This window comes from Anolis carolinensis, chromosome 2 (assembly GCF_035594765.1).
Source record: "Anolis carolinensis isolate JA03-04 chromosome 2, rAnoCar3.1.pri, whole genome shotgun sequence".
NCBI classification, from domain to species: domain Eukaryota; kingdom Metazoa; phylum Chordata; class Lepidosauria; order Squamata; family Dactyloidae; genus Anolis; species Anolis carolinensis.
In genome coordinates this window covers 30,600,786-30,623,953 of record NC_085842.1, presented here as the reverse complement: position 1 = coordinate 30,623,953, position 23,168 = coordinate 30,600,786, and the positions used below count along the sequence as shown (strand labels likewise).

Here is a 23,168-nt window from a genome sequence, read left to right as displayed (position 1 = left end):
TGGACTTCAACTCCCACAATTCCTAACAGCCTGGTCTACACTGACCATAAAATGTAGTTCAAATGTAGTTTGGATGGGAAGCTAGAGGCTGTTGTTCCATGTCCTCATCCTTGTCATTGCGTACGTACATGTTAACAGAAGACAGTTTGTCTATTTCAATATCTAAGTTGGAAAGGAGGCCTATTTACTGATTACTGTACTTGTATGTTGACCTGATTGAATGAATCCCAATCCTGGTAAATACATTTCTGATGCTGTCATGGCATTTTGTTAGGAAAGGCAGTTTATAAATAGTTTAAAAGAAGATATAAAATTGCCTCTCACAGATCTGCTTGAGCAATGCAGACCACACCGTGGCCAACCAGGGAGTGGACTTTCTGTTGGGATCTGAAGCGTTTACAGGGCAAGTGGATGGAGAGTGAGAAAAAGTGATTCACATGAATGTGGCACAAAACAGTTGTCACAAACAAAGGCAGCAACTATTCCAGGCTGACCTGGAGGGAATTTTTCCCTGACCACAAAGCGCCCAGTGATGATACTTCAAAAGTTGTTAGAACTAATTCAACCATTCATCAGAAGAGCTTTAATTAGATGTATGGGTCACTCAACATCCTGTCCCTGATGCAAAAGACCTACAGTCTTAAACTGTGTGAAACAATATCTTCCTTCCAACAGTTTAACAGGAACAATGCTATTTTCTCCATTATATATATATATATATACACACACACACACACACACACACACACACATACACACACACACATATACACATACATACACACACATGCGTATTAAATACACTTTAAATGCTGAGACTTGCTGTCTAATGACACCATTTAGATTGGTCCAACATAAATAGGGTCTAATGTTAAAAAGCAAGTTGCAAGTTGCTTCTGGTGATCACAACCAGATACGTTGAAGACATCAGCCCTTGCACTTTACAACTCTGCTGCTGAATATGCATGCCCAGTGTGGAACGTATCTCACCACATTAAAACAGTGGATGTGGCTCCTAATGAGACATGCCACATTATCACAGGATGTCTACACCCCACGCCACTGGAGAAATTATACTGTTTAGCCGGCATTGCACCACCTTACATCCACCGGGAAGTAGCAGCCAACAATGAAAGGACCAAGGCAGTGACATCTCCAGCCTTGTTTGGATATAAGTCAGCCCACCAACGCCTTAAATCAAGAAATAGTTTTCTAAGCTCTATAGATATACTCGCAGGAACACCTCAGCAAGCAAGAGTCCAAAAGTGACAGGCTAAAACCCGGAACTTCAATCCATGGCTGATACAAGCACAATGGAGGACTTTCTTATAACAACACCAGAGGCACTCCAAGTGGTCAGCTACTGGTCAAAGGACATTTAGTATAATGCCAAGTTTTAACTTTATTTGTGTTCTTAAATACATTACAACTGTACCCTCTGTTCGCTTCTGATAAGATAAAGAAATGTAAAAAAAACAGCATCTGGACACTTTAAAATGTGTCTTTTAATTGGAATTCTAAATATTAAAGTATTTAGAGACAGAATTGTTTTGTAACAATTCCAAGTGGTTCATATCTATGAGTATCGAAGAGAAAAAGAAATTTGCTTCAGTTTGGTGTCAGCTGAACCTCTGTCTGGAATAGTATTTGAAGACTGGGCATAGAAATAATATGTTTGCATGTGCTGGGGTTAAACTGACCTATAGATCTTGCAATTAAGTTGGATTTAAATTTTGGATTTTGTTCTCCTTTTTTCCCATAACTGTACTCAATTTGTTGATTCCTAAAACGTGAAACAAAAAATTAGAAGAAGAAAAAAAGGTACACCTGTATTAAGCAATTCTGTTAATTCTAGGCTATATGGTGAACTGCATCCTTTATTTTCAGACATGATGATGACTCACATACATCACTCATCCTCAAGGATTGCCCTTTTTGCTTCTTTAATTGGTCATAATGACACTCTTTTGCAACATAAACCAAATGCACCTGTTTCAGTCTGTAAACTTATGTGATGATATCCGATCCATAATTGGTGACAAAACAATGCCAAAAGAGTCATCATCAATGGCTATGCTTTAAATTCAAAGGTCTTGACTGGATTCTGTTCTGGGGGCATTGCTCTTCAACATTTTTATGATTTAGGACCTTTCTACACTGCATATAATAAGAATAACAAATCAGATAATCCACATTATCTACTTTGATCTGGATTATCTGAGTCTACACTGCCATATAATCTGCCATATCTACACTGCCATGTAATCAAAGCAGATAATCCCAATTTTATTTGGCAGTATACAAAGGGCTTAGAAAGCACCTACCGCAGTGGTTCCCAACCTGTGGTCTGTGGACCACAAGTGGCCTGCACAAACTAGAATATGGTCCGCAATCTCACTGTTACTACTAAGGATAATAATACAGCCCAACCAAAAAAAATTTCTTGTTGTTTTTGTTTTTAGGTCTGTTCCTGGGGTTATTTGGGGTGCTGATTCAGAAAATTGCATTGGATAGACCACATCAGTTCTAGATTACTAAATGTGGCTTTCTATGGGCAAGCAGATGGCAACTACTAGATGGTATATGTTCTGTATCAGCTGATGTAGTCTATCCAATTCAGTTTTCTAAATCAGAATTCCAAATAACCAAACTAAATCTAAAGTTGACCAAAAACTCATGTATGACCCTTTTGTTACTAATGTTGGATAGTGGTCCCTTGTCAAGTGGTCCCTGGTTAAAAACAAGCAAACAAAAAAGGTTGGGAACCACTGATCTACAGTGTAGAATTAATGCAGTTTGACAACACTTTAACTGCTGTGGCTCAGTTCTGTGGAATCATGAGAATTGTTGTTTTACAGGGTCCTTAGCCTTCTCTGTCAAAGAGTGCTGGTGCCTCACAGAACTACAACTCCCAGGATTCCATAGCATTGAGACACAAGACAGTTAAAGTGATGTTAAACTGCATTAATTCTACACTATAGATGCGCATTTAAACGATATGGTAGAAGGAATGTTTATCAGATTTGGAGAAGACACAAAACCGGGAGGGATGGCTAACACATCAGAAGATAGGAACAGGAATCAAAAAGACTTAGATGAATTGGGAAACTGGGCAGAAATTAATACAATGGAATTCAAAGAAAACATGCAAAAGTCTAAATTTAGGCCACAAACCTGATGCACAAGTATAGCATGGAGACTCATCAGTACAACATGTAAAAAAGGACCTTGGGATTATTGTTGATCGCAAATTGAACATGACTCAGCAGTGTGATGATGTAACAAAGAAGGCGAAGGCTATTTAAGCCTGCATTAATAGAAGCATAGTTTCCAAGTGGAGGGAAGTAATAGTCCCAAAATAATCTGTGCTGGTTAGGATTCATTCAGGCCACATTTACACTGCCATATGAAATCCAGATTATCTGCTTTGAACTGGATTATATGGCAGTATAGAGTCATATAATTCAGCTCAAAGCATTTAATGTGGATTATATCTTTTGATAATAGGGATTATAAGGCAGCATAGATCCAGCCCTAGAGTACTGCGTTCAGCTTTGGGTTCCTCATTTTAAAAAAGGCAACTTGGAGCAAATTCACAGAAAGGCAGTGAGAATAATAAAAAGTACAGGCTGAGCATTCCTAATCCAAAACACTTGGGAACAGAAGTGTTTGGGATTTCAGATTTTTTTAAAAATCTGTATTTGCATATATGTACATAATGAGATACCCTGGAAATGGAAACTCAGGTCTAAACATAACATTCATTCATGTTTCATATACATATAGCCAGAAGTTTATTTATTATTTATTTCCAATATTTCTATCCCATCCTTCTCACCCGAAGGGACTCAGGGCGGCGAAGTTAATGTTTTGGACAATATTTTTCATAATTTTGTGCAGAAATCAAAGTTTGTGTAAATAAAATTATCTGAAACAAATGTGTTAGTATCTCAGGCCCCTTCTACACTAACATACAAACCCAGGTTATCTGCTAACGAGCCTGCGCCACAGTCCGGCCCCTATATCCCAGAATATCAAGTCAGAAAATCCCACATTATCTGAGTGTGGACTCAGACAATCCAGTTCAAAGCAGATATCGTGGATTTTTCTGCCTTGATATTCTGGGATATAGGGCTGTGTGGAAGGGCCCAGGGTTAGGATATGTAAGTAATCATTTAATGTGTGTGTCAACTGCAAAATAACATGCCTGGAGCTGATTGGTTGAGCCATGTGTGGAGAGCTGGTTAAGCCTGGGAGTTTTTGATACTATTGCAATTTTGTTCATGCTTGAGCTGTGCAGGGACCTTCCACACAGCCATATAATCCCGAATATCAAGGCAAAAAATTCCATAATCTCTGCTTTGAACTGGGTTATCTGAGTCATCAGCTATCTGAGTTACAGTAGTCTCACTTATCCAACATAAACAGGATGGCAGAAGCTTGGATAAGCGAATATCTTGGATAATAAGGAGGGATTAAGGAAAAGCCTATTAAACATCAAATTAGGTTATGATTTTACAAATTAAGCACCAAAACATCATGTCATACAACAAATTTGACAGAAAAAGTAGTGCACTACACATTAATACTATGTAGTAATTACAGTAGAGTCTCACTTATTCAAGCTAAACGGGCCGGCAGAAGCTTGGATAAGCGAATATATTGAATAATAAGGAGGGATTAAGGAAAAGCCTATTAAACATCAAATTAGGTTATACAATTTACAAATTAAGCACCAAAACATCATGTTATACAACAAATTTGACAGAAAAAGTAGTTCAATACGCAGTAATGTTATGTTGTAATTACTATATTTACGAATTTAGCACCAAAATATCGCGATATATTGAAAACATTGACTACAAAAAATGGCTTGGATAATCCAGAAGCTTGGATAAGCGAAGCTTGGAATAAGTGAGACTCTACTGTACTGTATTTACGAATTTAGCACCAAAATATCACAATGCATTGAAAACATTGACTACAAAAATGCGTTGGATAATCCAGAACGTTGGATAAGTGAGACTCTACTGTATCTGCTTTGATAATCTGGATGATATGGCAGTGTAGAAGGGGCCTTAAATAATGGTTCTCTGGAGAATACCTGGATATGACGTCAGAGAGTTGTGTGCTAAAAGGCTGCTGACGTCAGAGCGGACTGAATGGGGAGATTCCTAAAGGAGAGCCTGTGTTTTCTTTTTCACCCTGCGTGACGTCACTCTCACTGGAGGCAGGCGGGGAAAGCCCCCGCAGGAAGGAATGCCTAGTGACGTCAGGGGAGAGAGGGCGGGGATTCCCGGGGAAGCCCCTCCTCCGGCGGGGCGGGGCCTGCAGGCGGCGGGAGAAGCGCCTTTCGCCCCCGCCATGGCCGCCCTTTCGCTCCTGCTCCTGGTCCCGGCCTTGGGCGGCTTCCTCTTCGCCTTCGGGACCGGCGTGGAGCTGATCCGCTTCGTTTCCCTTCGGGGGCTCCTCCAGCCAGAAGCCGCTTCTCCAGACAGAACCGGTGCGAGTCGGTGGGAGCCGGAAAGGGCGGGGAGGGGGGCATTTCGGGTGGGGAAATCAATCAAATGATGCTACACCAGGCATGGGCAAAGTTGGGCCCTCCAGGTGTTTTGGACTCCAACTCCCACCATTCCTAACAGCCGGTAGGCTGTTAGGAATGGTGGGAGTTGGAGTCCAAAACACCTGGAGGGCCCAACTTTGCCCATGCCTGGTCTAGATGGCAAGCAGCCTTTATTATACCTCCAGTATTTTTTTCTTAGTCGTAGAGGTTCTGTGTGCCAAGTTAGTTCCAGTTCCATCGTTGGTGGAGTTCACAGTGCTCGTAGATTGCAGGTGAACTATACATCCCAGTACTTACAACTCCTATAAATCAGGGTGAATTCTCCCCAAACCTCTCTAGTGTGTTCAGTTCCTGATCAAGTGCTCTGTTAGCTGTGTGCCATAGAGAAGAGCAGGAAAGGGTTAAGGGAGAGGCAGTGGGCGGGGTCATGCAAATTCCACACCATTGGAGAGAGAAAGGAAACTCGGGAAGTGTCTTTGGTGGAAGAGAAACAGAAAATCTAGGATGAAATTGTCCCCGACGGAAAGTTTTCACTTGGGTGGTGGGCAGGATGGTGTTTGTGGAGGACATTGGCAGGGCTCTTGGACACGTTCATGGCGCTCGCTATAACCTGCAATGTCATTGGAAGTGAACCAAGGGTAAAGGTAAAGGTTTCCCCTGACGTTAAGTCCAGTCATGTCTGACTCTGGGGGTTGGTGCTCATCTCAATTTCTAAGCTGAAGAGCCGGCGTTGTCCATAGACACCTCCAAGGTCATGTGGCCGGCATGACTGCATGGAGTGCCGTTACCTTCCCTCCGGAACGGTAGCTATTGATCTACTCACATTGGCATGTTTTCGAACTGCTAGGTTGGCAGAAGCTGGAGCTAACAGCGGCTGCTCACGCCGCTCCCGGGGTTTGAACCTGGGACCTTTTGGTCTCCAGCTCAGTGCTTTAACGCACTTTGCCACCGGGGCTCCGAACCAAGGGTACAGTTGTAATATATTTAAAAACACAAAGTTAAAAACTTAGCATTATACTAAATGTTCTTTGACCAGAATCTGGCCACTTGGAGCGCCTTTGGTGTTGCAAGGCTCAGACTGCATTGTAGTAAGTGGTCTGTGGTTTGCTCTTCTCCACACTTGCATGTCGAAGTCCCCATGTTGTGGCCCCATTTCTTAAGGTTGGCTCTGCATCTTGTAGTGCCAGAGTGTTGTCTGTTTAGCGCCTTCCAAGTCACCCAGTCTTCTGTGTGCCCAGGATGGAGTCTCTCATTCAGTATAAGCCATGGTTTGAGGTTCTGGGTTTTAGCCTGCCACTTTTGGACTCTTGCTTGCTGAAGTATTCCTGCAAGTATCTCTGTAAATCTTAGAAAACTATTTATTGATTTAAGGCATTGGCCTGCTGGCTCATATCCGAACAGGGGGTGGGCCGGAGATGTCACTGCTTTGGTCCTTTCATTATTGGCCGCTATTTCCCGATTGATGTCAGGTGGTGCAATAGGCTAAACAGTATAATTTCTTCAATGATGTGGGGCTTAGACATCCTGTGATAATGCAGCATGTCTCATTAAGAGCCACATCCACTGTTTTAACGTGGTGAGATGTATTCCACACTGGGCATGCGTATTCAACAGCAGAATAGCAAAGCGCAAGGGCAGATGTCTTCACTGTGTCTGGTTGTAATTCCCAGGTTGTGCCAGTCAGTTTTCATACCCTGTTTCCCCGAAAATAAGACATCCCTTGAAAATAAGACCTAGTAGAGGTTTTGCTGAATTGCTAAATATAAGGCCTCCCCTGAAAGTAAGACCTAGCAAAGTTTTAGTTGAAAGTATGCCCGGCGCCCACCAAACAGAACACCAGAGCACGCAAGATTGGTAAATGTTGTATATGGAAATAATGGTAGTAACAAGAAATTATCGGTAGTTTGTCTGGTTATGTTGGTGTGCGATGACAACTACTGTACAGTATATAATAAAGGTTCATTTTTTGTTCAACAATAAATGTGAATTCTTCTTCATGGAAAAATAAGACATCCCCTGAAAATAAGACCTAGCACATCTTTGGGAGCAAAAATTAATATAAGACACTGTCTTATTTTGGGGGGAAAACAGTACGATGTTATTTCTAGTGCCTACTTTTTGCTTGATAGTTAAGCAGTGCTTCTTGTAAGTCAGAGCACGGTCCAGGGTAACTCCCAGGTATTTTGGTGTGCTGCAATGCTCCAATGGGATTCCTTCCCAGGTAATCCTCAGAGCTCGAGATGCTTGTCTGTTCTTAAGGTGAAAAGCACACGTCTGTGTTTTAGATAGATTAGGAATCAGCTGGTTTTCCCTGTAATAGGTAGTATTACCAGAAGCGACTTGCAGTATGGCAGTTAAAATATTGCCACCCTAAACCAAAGGGATCTTGTAGCACCTTTGAGACTAAATGAGAGAAAGAAGTACTGTAGCTTCATAGCTACAAGGTCTCTCTGCATGCTGGTCACGATCTTGTCTTTCTCTGCTTTGGAACTATAAACATCCTGGTAGCTTTGGTCCCTGTGTAGCTAGAATACTGGCATAAGCTGTGAGTGCTGTTGAAGGTTTCTCTGCCAGAAGCACAACACAGTGGTGTCCTAACTACACTCCGGTTTCTGTGAGTTTTCCAGGCTGTATGGCCATGTTCCAGAAGCATTCTCTCCTGACGTTTTGCCCACATCTATGGCAGGCTTCTTCAGAGTTTGTGAGGTCTGTTGGAAACTAAGCAAGAGGGGCTTATATATCTGTGGAATGCCCAGGGTGGGAGAAAGAACTCTTGTCTGCTTGAGGCTAATCAAGGTGCGACAAGAGTTCAAATAGTACTTTCTCCCATCCTGAACAGAGATCAGGCATGGGCAAACTTCAACCCTCCAGGTGTTTTGGATTTCAACTCCCACAATTCCTAACAATGAATTTAGGAGTTTAAGTCCCAAACATCTGGAGGGCCGAAGTTTGCCCATGCCTGGCGTAGATGTACGCTGGAAGGTGCTGCCACATTTCCTTTTCTGCTTCCACCTTTCCTTCCTCACTTTTAGAGAGATAAAGCAGTGACAGAAGAGAAGTAACTCTGCCCTCATTTTCTCAAGTGTTTTCTGAAATTCATGACTGCTCAGCAGGTTATGCTCGGCCTCATCGTGGTTGTGCTTTTCCTTGCAGATGCTGCCAGTCGACCTCCGTGGGGAGCTGTCCTGAGGGACCCAAAGGTCTTGCACCCACTGACTGTCGACGTGGGTTTAATAACCCTCTTCATCCTACAGCACAGCCTTATGGCCACTCACCGCGTGAAACACTGGATCAGCAGCTGCTTTGGGGTCCTGCAGAGATCGTTCTACGTCTTTTGCACAGCTCTGGCCCTCCAGGTATGTTTGGGGTAGCAAAGAAGCTGCAAGTGAGTTTTGCCTTGTCAGAAAGACATGTGCTTGAGATGCAGAATAAATCCTCCAGAAAGTATGATGTTTGATTTGGCAAACTGCACTTTAACTAGGAGCGAATACTGGGTATATTGCCAAGGCAGACTCTGCTCCTGGCTCCAGTGCTGTCCTCATGAGTTTAATTAGTAAAACTAAACTTCTCTCTTCTGTTGGAGGAGTTGAGAAAAAGTTCCAAAATGAACAATAATGAAGCTGGGTTACTTTGAGTTTTCGTGGGCTGTATGTCCATGTTCCAGAAGCATTCTCTCCTGACGTTTCACCCACATCTATGGCAGGCATCCTCAGAGGTTGTGAAAACTTCACAACCTCTGAGGATGTCTGCCATAGATGTGGGAGAAACGTCAGGAGAGAATGATTCTGGAACATGGACATACAGCCCGGAATACTCACAGCAATTCAGTGATTTCGGCCATGAAAGCCTTCGACAACACAACAATAATGAAGGCTTGCTTTTTTTAAAAAAGCAAGGTCATTTAGCCAATGCTTCCAAACTCCACCTGTTCAAGAGGACATGATGTAAGCAGCATGAGTTCTGTCATGTTCATTTGAATCTTGCCATGTTTATTCTTTAGTACAGTAGAGTCTCACTTATCCAACATAAACAGGCTGGCAGAACGTTGAATAAGTGAAAATGTTGGATAATAAGGAGGGATTAAGGAAAAGCCTATTAAATGTCAAATTACATTATGATTTTTCAAATTAAGTACCAAAACATGTTTTACAACAAATTGACAGAAAAAGCAGTTCAATACACGGTAACGTTCATAGAATCATAGAATCATAGAATCATAGAATCATAGAATAGTAGAGTTGGAAGAGACCTCAAGGGCCATCTAGTCCAACCCCCCGCTAAGAAGCAGGAAATCGCATTCAAAGCACCCCCGACAGATGGCCATCCAGCCTCTGCTTAAAAGCCTCCAAAGAAGGAGCCTCCACCACAGTCCGGGGGAGAGAGTTCCACTGCCGAACAGCCCTCACAGTGAGGAAGTTCTTCCTGATGTTCAGGTGGAATCTCCTTTCCTGTAGTTTGAAGCCATTGTTCCGTGTCCTAGTCTGCAGGGCAGCAGAAAATAAGCTTGCTCCCTCCTCCCTATGACTTCCCCTCACATATTTGTACATGGCTATCATGTCTCCTCTCAGCCTTCTCTTCTGCAGGCTAAACATGTCCAGCTCTTTAAGCCTCTCCTCATAGGGCTTGTTCTCCAGACCCTTAATCATTTTAGTTGCCCTCCTCTGGACGCTTTCCAGCTTGTCAGCATCTCCCTTCATCTGCGGTGCCCAAAACTGGACACAGTATTCCAGGTTATGTAGTAATTACTGTATTTACTAATTTAGCACCAAAACATTGCAATGTATTGAAAACATTGACTACAAAAACATTGGCTACTAACAAATTGACTACAATTAAAGATAGAATTGCATAAAATAAACTTACAGTAACAACATTGTTGGAAATTAAATCCGTAAAAAGTTAAATCCTTGCTGCCTAGAGCAACAGCTGTGGATACGGGTGGGAGACAGACTGTGTTGGATAATCCAGAACGTTGGATAAGTGAATGTTGGATAAGTGAGACTCTACTGTATTTGTATGTACTTGCTTGTAATAGTTATGCATATGTGTCCTGGATTATGGCTGTTGTCAAGCTTTGACTATGTTGATATTTACTTGCATAGAGGAGAACTGCTGGAGAAAACTCTTATTAACTAAGAAATGTTTATCTAAGCCTTGCAAACTTATTGTGCAGCTGTAATAAAGAGTAGTAATTGAAGAAATAGCTTCAAGGCACATCTGATGACAAAGTGGGGTAAAGTGTGCTTAAAATGTTTTGGTTTAAGCATCAATGGGGAAAATACTTGCTTAATAGGGGCTAGTATTGTGTATTGACAAATAGGATGAATGCCCATTGAATATTTGAATTGCTTTCCTTATAAAGGTATTATGCAGTCACTTATTCCTCAGATCTAACAATGTCCTTTGTGTGGTTATCAGTTCTGTTACCTTAAATGTTTCTATGTTCTGAGAACTTTGGCCCTTCCACACAACTGAATAAATTCTCACATTTTCTGCTTTGAACTGGAATATATGGCAGTGTGGACTCAGATAACCCAGTTCAAAGCAGATACTGTGGGATTTTCTGCCTTGATATTCTGGGATATAGGGCTGTGTGGGAGGGCCCTTTGTTTCCTGAATTGAATTGGGCCTATAAATTATGTTTTAATGCTTAGTTTTAAGTGTAACTGTTATTCTGAAATTGCATGTGGGCATCGAATTGCTGCCAGTTGTGAGGCCGTGAAAAGGGCAGGATATAAGTATAGGAAATAAATAGGGGAAATAAATATACATGATAATGAGTTATATAGCCCTATGTACAATAACATTAGGGATTCATAAAGAAGAGAGCTGCACAGAAATGATGGAGAAGATGTAATAAAAAACAGACTAATTCCTGGGCATGATGCATTACAGGCATCAGAAAGCAAAAACATTCCAAGCATCACAAAGCAAACAACAAAGCCCTGCCCAGATCTTCTTCTACTCTCTCTCATTTTTCCAAGGCAAACAAATAGCAATGACATAGCAGCTTGATTCCCTTCTTCATCATGGCTATATGCATGGAGATAACTAAAAATTACAGTGTGTAACAAAATTTGAAAAAAAATCTGTTCCCGGTTTGAAAGTATTATTCCTGTTTAATTGTGCAGTACTTGCTTTGAAAGTAGTTGTTATACTCCATAAACTTTGTTTTTGTAGCTACCACAAACTATGTTGAGTGGGTTGAGACTATCAGATATTCATTGAAAACTATAGCAAAATCTGCTGCAGGATGTCCCTCCCTTAAAAACAAAACGTTTTGCAGTTTAATAAACCTTTTCCATGTTTTTATGATAGAACCAATTAGAAAATGACATTTATAATCCAGAAATAAAAATGTGTGTTACATTGTGTTATAAGAGCAGAGATCAATCCCTGGATATTTGGAGAAGAAACTGGAATATTTGTCTTATTGAAAAGCTATCATACAACATCTCAAAACCAGTCATTATAAACCAGCCATCACACCGTGTTGCACTTTGGAAGGATACTTTACTGAGATTTGCTGAGGAAATGTTGACATTGCACATCTGAAAACGCTTGTCAAGACATAATTCAGTATGAATAAATTGATGTCCATTACCTGCTGAGAATATTCCATTTGTTTTTGTTTTTTTGTTTTTGATGTGTGTGCTTGATATGTGTTTAGAAGAGGGTGCATAATAAAATTGAAAATAATGACATAAGAAGAATTCCTAATGCACATACGGTATATCTTTCTCCCATGTAGCTGCTGATGAGGTACTGGCAGCCAGTCCAGGATGGCCCTGTGCTCTGGAAAATAAGCACTGAGCCTTGGGCCACGTGGGTTTCCCTTATCTGCTTTATTCTACACTTCATTGCCTGGTTGGTCATCTTTAGCATCATCCTCATCTTCGACTATGCAGAACTGATGGGAGTCAAACAGGTAGCTTGTAGTTTTCTTTTTGTTATCTAAAAGGGTCACTCAAAACTAGTGCCATAGTTCTTTCAGGGTAAATGATCCAAGCAATGAGATAGGCATCTTTACAGGTGGTCTGACTGATTCTTCATAACATAGGGTGCTTTAACATGTCTTAACTTGACATTGTTTCTGGCTTGAACCATGAAGTGGTTCAACTAGACAGCCCTTGGGATCCCTTCCAACTCTATGATTTTGTCTGCAAATGAAGACAGCCGATTTATTTTCACCCACTGATCCTCTGTCATTCCACAGGTTTATTACCACTGTCTGGGCATGGGTGATCCTTTGGCGGTGAAGTCCTCCCGGGCTGTCCGCCTTTATGGCCACCTTCGCCACCCTGTCTACCTGGAGTTCCTCCTCATCCTCTGGGCCGTTCCTTGTCTCTCTCTCGACCGACTTCTACTGGCCTTGCTTTTCACCCTTTACTTGACCTGCGCCCACAGCCTTGACCAGCAAGACTACCTCTACCTCCGAGCCCAGCTGGACAAGAAGTTCCAGGTCTTCTCCCGCGAAGAGGCAGCCCATGGAAACTTGCTGGCACAGAACGGCCCTTCAGTCTATAAAGATAACTGAATGGGGTGGGTCCGTGGGGAGACGATCCTAATGTGGGCCTTCTGGAGCCTGTTGCTCTTGTACCTCGCATGCAAAGCACTGAATTATGCACTGTGTCTTACCTTCTTCCCCCTTTTGTGCACTCAGGATTTCATAGCCTAAGAAAACAATCAAACAGTTGTGGCTTCCAGGGTGCCCTGCCCTTTTAGAATATGTATATATGCAAAGTTTGAGCATTTATATCCACACTAAAGCATGGGAGGTAGATGTCCACCCAATGAAAATGGGGGGGGGGGACTTTAGAAATGGCTATTAAAATCATGAGAAGAGCCATTGGAAAATTATGGAGGATATGTTGGGACCAGAGAATTTTACCTTCCCAAGGAAGGAGAAAGAGAGCTTTTAAGGACAGATAGGGTTTCTTCTTTTTTGCTGGGTGGCTCTTTTGCATTGGAAAGTTGCTAAACAAACAAAAGTCTTCCCTGTTTCTGGCAAAGTGCTGATTGTTTACAGCACAGCAACTTTTACAGCATGAAAAAGAAAGGCAAAAAAAGAAGAGCTAAACTTGGATCTTCTCCATTCTTGAGAACTGAAGTGTTACATTTCAGTCTGAGAGAGCTCATCTTAATTCATAGATACGTGGTTTTTTTTTAAATGCTGAAGCAGTCTTTTATACTCTAATAAACTTTTACAAAGTTTTTACTGCAGGGATTATGCCAAAATGATTTTTAAAGCATAGGATTTTAACTCTGATAACAATCAACCATTCCTTTTTAAAAATAATAAATAAATAGCAAGATTAGAGAACTGGGTTCGAAGGATGCTCTTGTATCCTTGTAAATATATTTCTTCTAACACGGTTCCTCAAATGCACTGTACTTGGCAAATATAGAGAGTTAATCATTCAGTCAATAGTTTGTTCTTCCTTCAAGTTATGTCACTCTTAAATATTTCAAAGGAATCTCAATTCACAGCACGATGGAGCAAATGCAGCCTAGACAGCTGCTGTACTGCAGTTCTCATCAGTCCTAACCATCACATCCAGTGCTAAGAATGCTGGGAACTGAGTAACAGAGGGATAAACTTTTGTCTGTCTCGATGCAGAGATTGATATCTATTTGGCTCATCAAAGAAAGAGTTCTATTGAAGTGGTGGTTGAGTGATTAACTGCCCCTTTTGCCTTAATGACAGGGATAGGAAATGTGTTTCCCTACAAATTTTAATTGAAATTCCCATCATTCTCCATCATTGGTGATAGTGGCTGATGGGAGCTGCAGTCCATCAAAATTTATAGGTTTCTTCCTTATGCCTCTTGTGTGTTTCATCCACAGGATAATTCCTATCTTCTCCTATTAGATTAATGGGGAAAATTCAGAACTTGCAAAAGTTCATTTTTAAAGACTCCAGTTCCAGTGGGTGGGCAAATTTCTCAGATAAATGTTTGGATTTAAATATTGTCCTGTGAGGTTTTTGTACTGGGAATCCATATTCCTAGATTTGATCCTCTTATACTGAGAGTATGTTTGCCACTGTATATCCCATAGATCAGTGGTTCTCAACCTGTGGGTCCCCAGATGTTTTTGTCCTTCAACTCCCAGAAATCCTAACAGCTGGTAAATTGGTTGGGAGTTCTGGAACTTGTAGGCCAAAACACCTGGGGACCCACAGGTTGAGAACCACTGCCATAGTGAGAAGTACCCTTTTCTTTAAGACAGGCATAGAGAAGCTGTGGTCCTCCGGATATTGTCAGATGCCTAACTGCCTTTATTCTCTCACTTGCTGGCTGGGGCTAATAGGAGTTGTAGTCCAAAGGAGGTACTTGGGTTTAAGAGCTCCGGGATAGCATTGTCACTTTTTTGTCCCAGCGTAAGAAAATCTAGCCCATGCTTGGGCTAGCCTAAATGTGCGGATATCAGGAAATTATGGGAATCCATTACTTTCAGATGATGTAAACAGATGTGGAAGCAGGCGGTCAAGTCAAGTTAGGGGAGTAGGCACCCTCAAAACCTCTTTGAAGGGAAATCTAATAATAAGTAAGGTCTTCCATCAAAGGCAGTGCCAGTTGATATTTCCAAGTCAGAGGAATGGTGATTGTCCTGATACTTTTGATTTACATGTTGAAGGATCTATTCAAGATGTTGTACTTCCATCACCTAAATAGGCAAGTCTTTAACGTTCAGTGTAAGACTCATAAAGGACGTACAGTCAGCCCTACGCGTTTATTGGGTTTAGGAGCACAGGACTCCCCCGTGTAAGTGAAAAACCTCAAGTACAGAAATTGCTTTTTTTTTTACTTGAGAGAACACCTCTCTAGTGATTTATCTCAACTCTGTGATAAACTTCTGCTGAAAGTTGACCATAGAAGCGCATTGGAGCACCTAGGGATTCCTAGAAAAGTGTTCTCATAGAATCATTGAACTGAATTATAGAATCACAAGCCACAAGCACTTCCAGTCCAACCCCCTTCTCTTGATATCTCTAGGTCCTCCAACATGACTGGAGGAAGTTGACCATAGTCTCACTGGATGGCCTAAATTCTTAGAACATTTTAAATCATGCCCATAAATAATAAAATCTGCAAAAGTCAAAACTGCAAATGACAGGGACTTAGACTCACCAGCAGCCAGTGATCTGTTCAGAATTCCTTTCAGGATCTAGACCAGGAAACCCTAATATGTTAAAATCATGGTTGCAGTTGGGCTGTGCCTAGCTATGGGAGGCAATATCAGCCTTAATTTATGACCCAATGCCTTCAACATCCACCAGTGTGTATTCTCTTTAAATCTGGCATGCTTTTATTACAGCTTTAAAACATGTAACCCAATGCCAATAAAACGTGTTTTTTTTAAAAAAAAAAAAAAGGTGTGGGTTGGTTCCAGTGTTATGTGATGAAATTATTGTCTATAAACCTCTGCTTCTTTTCAGTTTGCTCTATTCTGCACTGAAATTTGAGTAAGTTAGCAATGGAAGATGCACAGACTGTGTCAGATTGTTGACTTTTGGCAACCTATCTGCATGGCCTCTGATCAGAGGCTGATAGGAGCTGTAGTCCACCATGTCAGTAAGGAGGCACATGTTCTCCTCCCGTTTTCAAACCTTCAGAGGTTTATTTTCTTGAAACAGTGGTAAGCAACCAGACTCAAACCTGACCCTAACTGCTCTTGCCAACATTCAAAGGTCACGTTCAGCACCGTTTCCCGAAGATGTGTAAGAAGTGGAATTGTTTTGTACTTCTGTTGTGGTTCTTAAGATTCTGCAGATCCTGTGCCAGCCATTCCTCAGAGTCCCATTGTGCAAAGGCCCCCATAGTCAACAGTATCCGCTTTGTTATGAAGCCTTGTTACCTGTGCACAAGATTGGTGATAGGCAGAATCAGTTTCTGCACTCCTATTCCAAATATATTCTCAAGACAAGGGGGGAGGGAGCATCGGGTTTTGGAAGCAGTATATCACAAATATATTAATTATACATCCATAGGAAGGCAATGGCAAGCCTGTCAAATGCATGGTGTCACCATAAGCAGGCAGGCAACATGAAGGCACATAGATTAAATTTTCTTTTACAAGAAAAGCCTAACTTTGCTTATACGGTACCAAACATTAATGGTATTCTCTGGGACCCTGCACAGATACCAAAATCCATGAAAGCTGAAGTCCCATAATATACCACAACTAGTAAAATAGTGTCCTTTACTGTATACAATGACAAATGCAAGCCTTGCTGTTTGGATTTTTTAAAAATTGTTTTCAAGTCATGGATTCTTGACTCAGTGAATACAGAATAATGTCATGAAATTGTATCCCTTATGTAAAACAGCAAAACCAAGATATACTTTTGGGAAAAATAGGGGCAATATTTTCAAACTGTGGATAGCTGAACCCATGGATATGGAAGGCTGGGTGTAACTAATTAGTTCATTTCATAGTTACAGGGATGGGTGTGTTCCAAATGTGAAAGCCAAAACCAAGGTCACAACAACATCTGTTATAGAACTCCAATATGCTGATGACAACTTAGTCTATGCACATTCAGAAGATCTACAAGCCACTTTAAACACTTTTGCAGAAGCATACAAGGAGCTTGGCCTCTCATTGAACATCGAGAAAACCAAAGCGCTTCTCCAGCAGGCACCATCCAATCCCTCTGCAATGCCAGGAATACAGCTTAATGGTCTAACATTAGAAAATGTTGACTATTTACGCTACCTTGGCAGCCACCTCTCCACAAAAGTCAACATTGATGCTGAAATACAACACCGCCTGAGCTCTGCGAATGCAGCATTTCTCCGAATGAAGCAGATTGTCTGAGGATCAGGACATCCGTAGGGACACCAAGGTGCCTGTTTATACAGCTATTGTCCTCCCAACCCTATTATATGCCTGCAAAACGTGGACTGTCTACAGACGTCACGCTCAACTTCCGTCAGCATTGCCTCCAAAAATCCTGCAAATCTCTTGGGAAGACAGGTGGACAAATGTCCGAGTGCTGGAAGAAGCAAAGACCACCAGCACTGAAGCGGTGCTCGTACTCCATCAACTCCGCTGGACTGGCCACGTTGTCCGAATGCCTGATCACTGTCTCCCAAAGCAGTTACTATACTCCCAACTCAAGAATGGGGAATGTAATGCTGGTGGACAGGAAAAGAGATGTAAAGATGGGCTCAAAACCAACCTTAAAAACTGTGGCATAGACACTGAAAACTGGGAAGCCCTGGCCCTTGAGTGCTCTAACTGGATGTCAGCTGTGACCAGCAGTGCTGCAGAATTTGAAGAGGCACGAATGGGCTTAAGTGAGAAACGTGTCAAGAGGAAGGCGTGTCAAGCCAACCCTGACCAGGACCACCTTCCATCTGGAAACTGATGTCTTCACTGCGGAATAACATGCGGGTCAAGAATAGGTCTCCACAACCACCTACACATCCACCGCCAAGACACTACACCTGGAGATCCATCATCCTCGAAGTACGAGGGATTGCCTAAGTAAGTGTGCCAAATGTTCCCCCTGCAAATAAAATACATCTGATACTGCCCTGCATTTGAAAGGGACACAGATTTGTTTCACTCACAAAACGCCTTATCTACTAGGAATAAAGAAAAACATCCCCCCCCCCCCCGCGCGCAATGTTGTTGGAACTGCCCTGCCCATAACTCCTAGCAATCACAGTTAATGGCAAGAGGTAAGGAGTTTAATAGCCCCAACAACTACTAAAGGGCTCTATAACACTTGCACCTTCCCTGCATTTAGGCTGTGCTGACTGCTCAAAACTAGAGCATTCCTTTAATGGCGTGTTGTTGTTGTGTGCCTGCAAGACCAACTTACTATAACCATAAAGTGAACCTACTTCATTGACAAAGAAGATGCATAAGAAATCGAACTGTTCTATATCTCTGGTGGGGCTGTTTTGATTTTGTAGGTCCTACTCCTCCCACTGTTCCTTAGTAAACTGTCTCCTTGGCAAATTTATTCCAAGTGGGTTTGCCATTGTGATGCCTCATGGGCCTTGTAGTCCCGCTCCTAGTGTCACTGTGGCAGATGAGGATGAAAACATGGGGTTTTCTCCGGATCAACAACAGCCGGAATCTTTCCAGATGCCTGATGTTGATGTTCTCGCCCCAGAGCCAATTAAGACAGACCTTGAACAGCTCTCACCTCCCTTCGCTAGGAGACAGTCCTTTGCTGCAGACGGGGGAGTGAAAGAGCGGGTTCGCAGGAGCTTGAGAATTGCAGCCAAACAAGACTCTGATTAGCCATGTTTCCCCTGGGAAAATCCAGGGAGTCTCACATCTGGAGAAAGCTGGGTTTCGTTTCCCGTTCTCTAGGGAAAGAGAACGCTGGACACCTGCTTGGCGGGAAAACGAGACCCAGATATAGGTGCCTGGCACTGTTGGTCCGGTGCGGAGTCAACAGAGCAGCTTCAGGAGTGAAATCGCGTTCCAGCCTTGTGTGGACTTCGCAAAGTCCGCAAATCCAGTTTCCTTGCCTTGCTCATTCAAGTATTTCAAGAATTGCCTCGCTTTGCTTCTAGCCACGGACCTTGCTTCAAGAATCAAGTCTTGCCCTCGTACCTTGTTGTGGATTTTTACCTTGGACCCTGAAAGACCCTGGACGTTTCCCCACACTATTGCTTGGCAATAGTGTGTGTTTCGGTTTGGATTTAACTTTGAACTCTAATATCATTTATTGGACAAAACATTTCTGGACTATATTTGACCTCATTTGATAGGTCTGCTTCTGGACTATATTTTCTACTTGTTTTTATTACTCTTATATATTTCCTTAATAAAGATATTAGATAGTTATTGGCCTCCGTGTTTGGTTCTTGGTGCTCCGTAGCCTTGGGCGTGACAGCCATGGCCTTCCTCTGAGGCTAAGAGAGTGTGACTTGCCCAAGGTTCCTATGACCAAGTGGGGGTTCAAACCTTGATCTTCCAGACTTCTAGTTCAAGACTCAAGCCACCATGTCACTCCTTTAATAGCATACAGGAAGTATGTGGATCTATGGGAGTTAACTCACAGAAAGCAAGTATATTTTGGGAGAGAAATACATTTCACAATCTCTCAAGCAATGTGTTTCATACTCTGCTGAGAGTACTGCTTTGAAACACTGCCACTTTAAAAAATGTAGTGCTTGTAATCCAAAACCAAGCTTAACATGCTTATGTTGAAATACCAATAAACATCTAGGCACTCCTAAGTATGTGTTCGATTGTGGCTGCAGGCTTTTAAATGAGTAAACCTCCCAACCCAGGTTACATCACCTTGAGTACTACAAGCTGAATTTATTATATGCCAATGATAAACTAAATGACTCCACACAGAGGTAAATTTTTCAGGAATCCTAATAGTACAGTTCACTCTATTCAACAGGTTTCTCCAATCCACTTTGTAGTGTTCAGGAGACTAGAAGGAGTGCTATGAGGACAAAAGTGAGGAAAATTGTTCTTACCAGGGTAACTGGACATGCCTCTGAGTTGAATACAATTTCCTGAAATGTACTCCTTTTTCTTTTGTGATTTTATCTGTTTTCTGATTAAGAACCCCAAAGCTTGCTTCCCTCCCTCTCAAAAGCACAAGTAACACATATTTTACTTTTCTGTACAATCTGGCTTTCCAAAGATGGGGCTGTTCCCAAAGGCAGATTGTGACACAAGAGTGGAAGAGGAAACTTGTTAGAGGCAAAGATTGATTCACTTGTTCAGGTTCTTGCATAACTGCCATTGTTTTTCAGTTTTCACCTCTGAGAAACAAGCAAGATTTATTTCATGGTGCAGCCTTCTCTTACTTCACTCAGGTTGGGTTAAACTACTGTATCCATCAGCTCAATTAACATAGTATCTGAAGGGCATCAGACAGGGGAAAGCTGTTTCCCAGGCTTTGAATGGTAAGGTTGAGCATCCATCCCCTTATTGGAGTTGCAAAATCTGAAATACTCTGAATTGTCCACATGGGTGGCTGAGATAGTGACCCTTTTGCTTTCTGACAGTTCAGTGTACACAGGATTTGTTTCATACATAAAGTTACTTTCAGGTTATGTGTATAAGGTTAGTAAGGCCGGGCTTTAGCACAGCTGGCTAATCACCAGCAGCAATAAATCTCTACCGACCTAAAGGTTGGCAGTTCGAAGCCTGGGTCGAGGTGCACCTAAGCCCAGCTCACTGTGCATCTAAGCAGTTCAAAAACAGCTGTAAGTAAATAAATTAGGCACCACTTAAGCAGGGAGGTATTTTACGGCATCATTAATAGGAACTACCAGAAATGCCGGCAATCAAAGAACAGGAGGAAAGTTTGTGATTAAGGGCTCATCGTTATCATAGTGGTTGGAGCACCAGCATGCCCCTGCGACTGGAACTGAGCACAATCTCCAGGACATCGAAGATGGAAAAATTGTGACATAATAACTCAATCGGTTGTCTTACTTTATATCTAACTGCATTGAATGTTTGTCATATATATGGTCTGTAATCTGCCCTGAGTCCCCTTCGGAGTGAGAAGGGGAGAATATAAATGCTATAAAGAAATAAAGAAATAAATTATATAAAATATAAACAAATTTTGGGTTTAGACTCAAGTTTCACCTCCAAGATTCATTATGTATGCTTATGCCAATACAGGTCAGCGATCATAAGGACATTGGATTACTCCATCTGGGATTCAAGATATATTTCAGATGCTAGGATCGGCTAGGAGCTCAGAACTTCATATTCTTTTCAGGGGTTTTCCAGAACTGCCTTTGAAGTCACTGTCAAGACTTCAAAGACATGCAGACAACCATGCCTCTCCACAGCCATGGAGACTGGTCAGGAAATAAACATCACCTTTATTGATATACATTGGCTCTGGGTTTTGGGCATTCACGCAGGGTGGTCGGTTGGGATGGGAGAGGAGCAGAGGGCCACCCACTCAGTCTAGCCAGCAAGGGAAGCTGCTAACATTCATCTTCCCCAAGCAAAGCAAACAAGTTCCGGCCAGCAAATTGCTTCCCTTTCCTGGAAGGAAAGGGTTGGCTGGGACCACTCTTGGGTGCAGAAAGCATCTCCTCTTCTTCCTCGGCTTCTTCATCAGCATCCCGGTCTTTCTCCTCATCCTCCTCTTCTCCGGAGCTGGAAATTTCGTCTTCCTCCTCTCCTTCGGCCTCTTCTTCCTCACCAGAACTGCGCCGACCATCATGGCCATGAGCTTCCTGCAAGGCGGCAATCTCGGTGGTCTCAATGTGATGCTCCCACATGGCTGCAAGGAATAAAAAGGGGCTGTCAATATCGCATTCCCCACCTAGTCTAAAACAGTACTATTCAAAGTGATCATCAAAAGTACAATGCTAAAACGTGGACGTCTTGGAAAGGTTTCATTTTGGATCAGAAATCCCAGTGGTCATTCCGGCTGGATTATTCTGGGACCGGCTGAGGAATATAGGCCCTCTGACATGTTTTCATCAAGGGGACATGTAAAGGATCCCTCTTTTATTCATCTCACTAGAAGGGGAAACTACACAGAAGGTGATGGTCCTTTAAATCTTAAGTAATTCAAGTTTTAAAAGTGGGAACCAGTTGTCAAAACGTGCCCCCATAGATATCCAAGTAAATAGAGTGACAATAAGACTGCTAACAAATCCAGGTTTCCAGCACCCAACCTGATGTCCCACATCAGTTATATGTCTTCTCCCTGCACAACCTCAGTCTGCTCCTCTTCCTACTTTGGATGTACAGTCGTCCCTCCATATGTACCATTTGGACTTTTGTAGATTTGACTGTGATTAAAAATGCTTTCTGTAGGAATATCTGGGTCCTCCAGTGATAAAGTTTCAGCATAGATGCCTTTTTCCCCATGATAACCCTTTCAGGGGTAGATTTCTCTCACTTCTTATTGTCTCACCCCTATTCTTAACTGTGAGTCGTTTGTAAGTTGAATGTTTGTAACTCGGAGACTGCCTATATAGGCATTTCTAGGTCCTACCAATGTGATAGGAGCCCCCAATGGCACAATGGGTTAAATCCTTGTGCCGACAGTACTGCTGACTTGAAAATTGGGTTGCTGACCTGAAGGCTGCTGCTTTGAATCCAGGGAGAGCGCAAATGAGCTCCCTCTGTCAGCTGTAGCTTCCCATGCGGGGACATGAGAGAAGCCTCCCACAAGGATGGTAAAAACATCTAACATCTGGGCGTCCCCTGGGTAACGTCCTTGCAGACGGCCAATTCACTCGCACGTTACTCCTGACATACACACACACACAATGCGATTCTATGGTCAACTTCTAGAGGAAGTTGACCAAAGTCATACTGGAATACCTAGAGTTCTCTCAGGAGGGAAAAAAAAGCTATTTTACCCACATTCCCAGAGTCTTGTGCTTCTAACCCTAATGGATGTTGAGGGGGATGACTCTACTGGGTAAACTGTTATAGCGTCCTCTGCCTACCTTTGTGTGCAGTGTAGCCTGGAGGCCGCATGCAGACGCAGAGGCGACCATCCACCACTAGGCGGAGAAGGCTGTTGGCAGCTCGGTAGACATCATTGCGGGCTCCCCTGGCTGTCTTGTAGCCTCGTTTCTCAGCCCAGGCTAAAAGGAGAGCAAAAGAGATGTGAAGAGTAATAATG

At 42.4% G+C, this 23,168-nt stretch overlaps 2 protein-coding genes across 2 annotated transcripts in view; one reads left to right on the top strand and one right to left on the bottom strand.

Annotated features, from left to right (window-relative positions):
* Positions 1 to 5,311: 5,311 nt before the first annotated feature.
* nrm (nurim) lies at positions 5,312 to 15,394 on the top strand. The gene is made up of 4 exons (XM_003217942.4): positions 5,312 to 5,503; positions 8,717 to 8,919; positions 12,315 to 12,491; positions 12,780 to 15,394. The coding sequence occupies exons 1-4, from the start codon at positions 5,365 to 5,367 to the stop codon at positions 13,098 to 13,100; spliced, it is 840 nt and encodes a 279-aa protein (XP_003217990.2). The 5' UTR covers positions 5,312 to 5,364; the 3' UTR covers positions 13,101 to 15,394.
* Positions 15,395 to 21,376: 5,982 nt separating this feature from the next.
* Positions 21,377 to 23,168, bottom strand: part of gnl1 (G protein nucleolar 1 (putative)) — a 38,529-nt gene continuing 36,737 nt past the window's right edge. Inside the window, exons 11-12 of the mRNA XM_003217943.4 lie at positions 22,990 to 23,130; positions 21,377 to 21,806 (exon numbers count right to left, since the gene is read on the bottom strand). Coding sequence (XP_003217991.1) covers positions 21,505 to 21,806; positions 22,990 to 23,130 — 443 coding nt within the window. The 3' untranslated portion in view covers positions 21,377 to 21,504. The remainder of the gene's footprint in view (positions 21,807 to 22,989; positions 23,131 to 23,168) is intronic.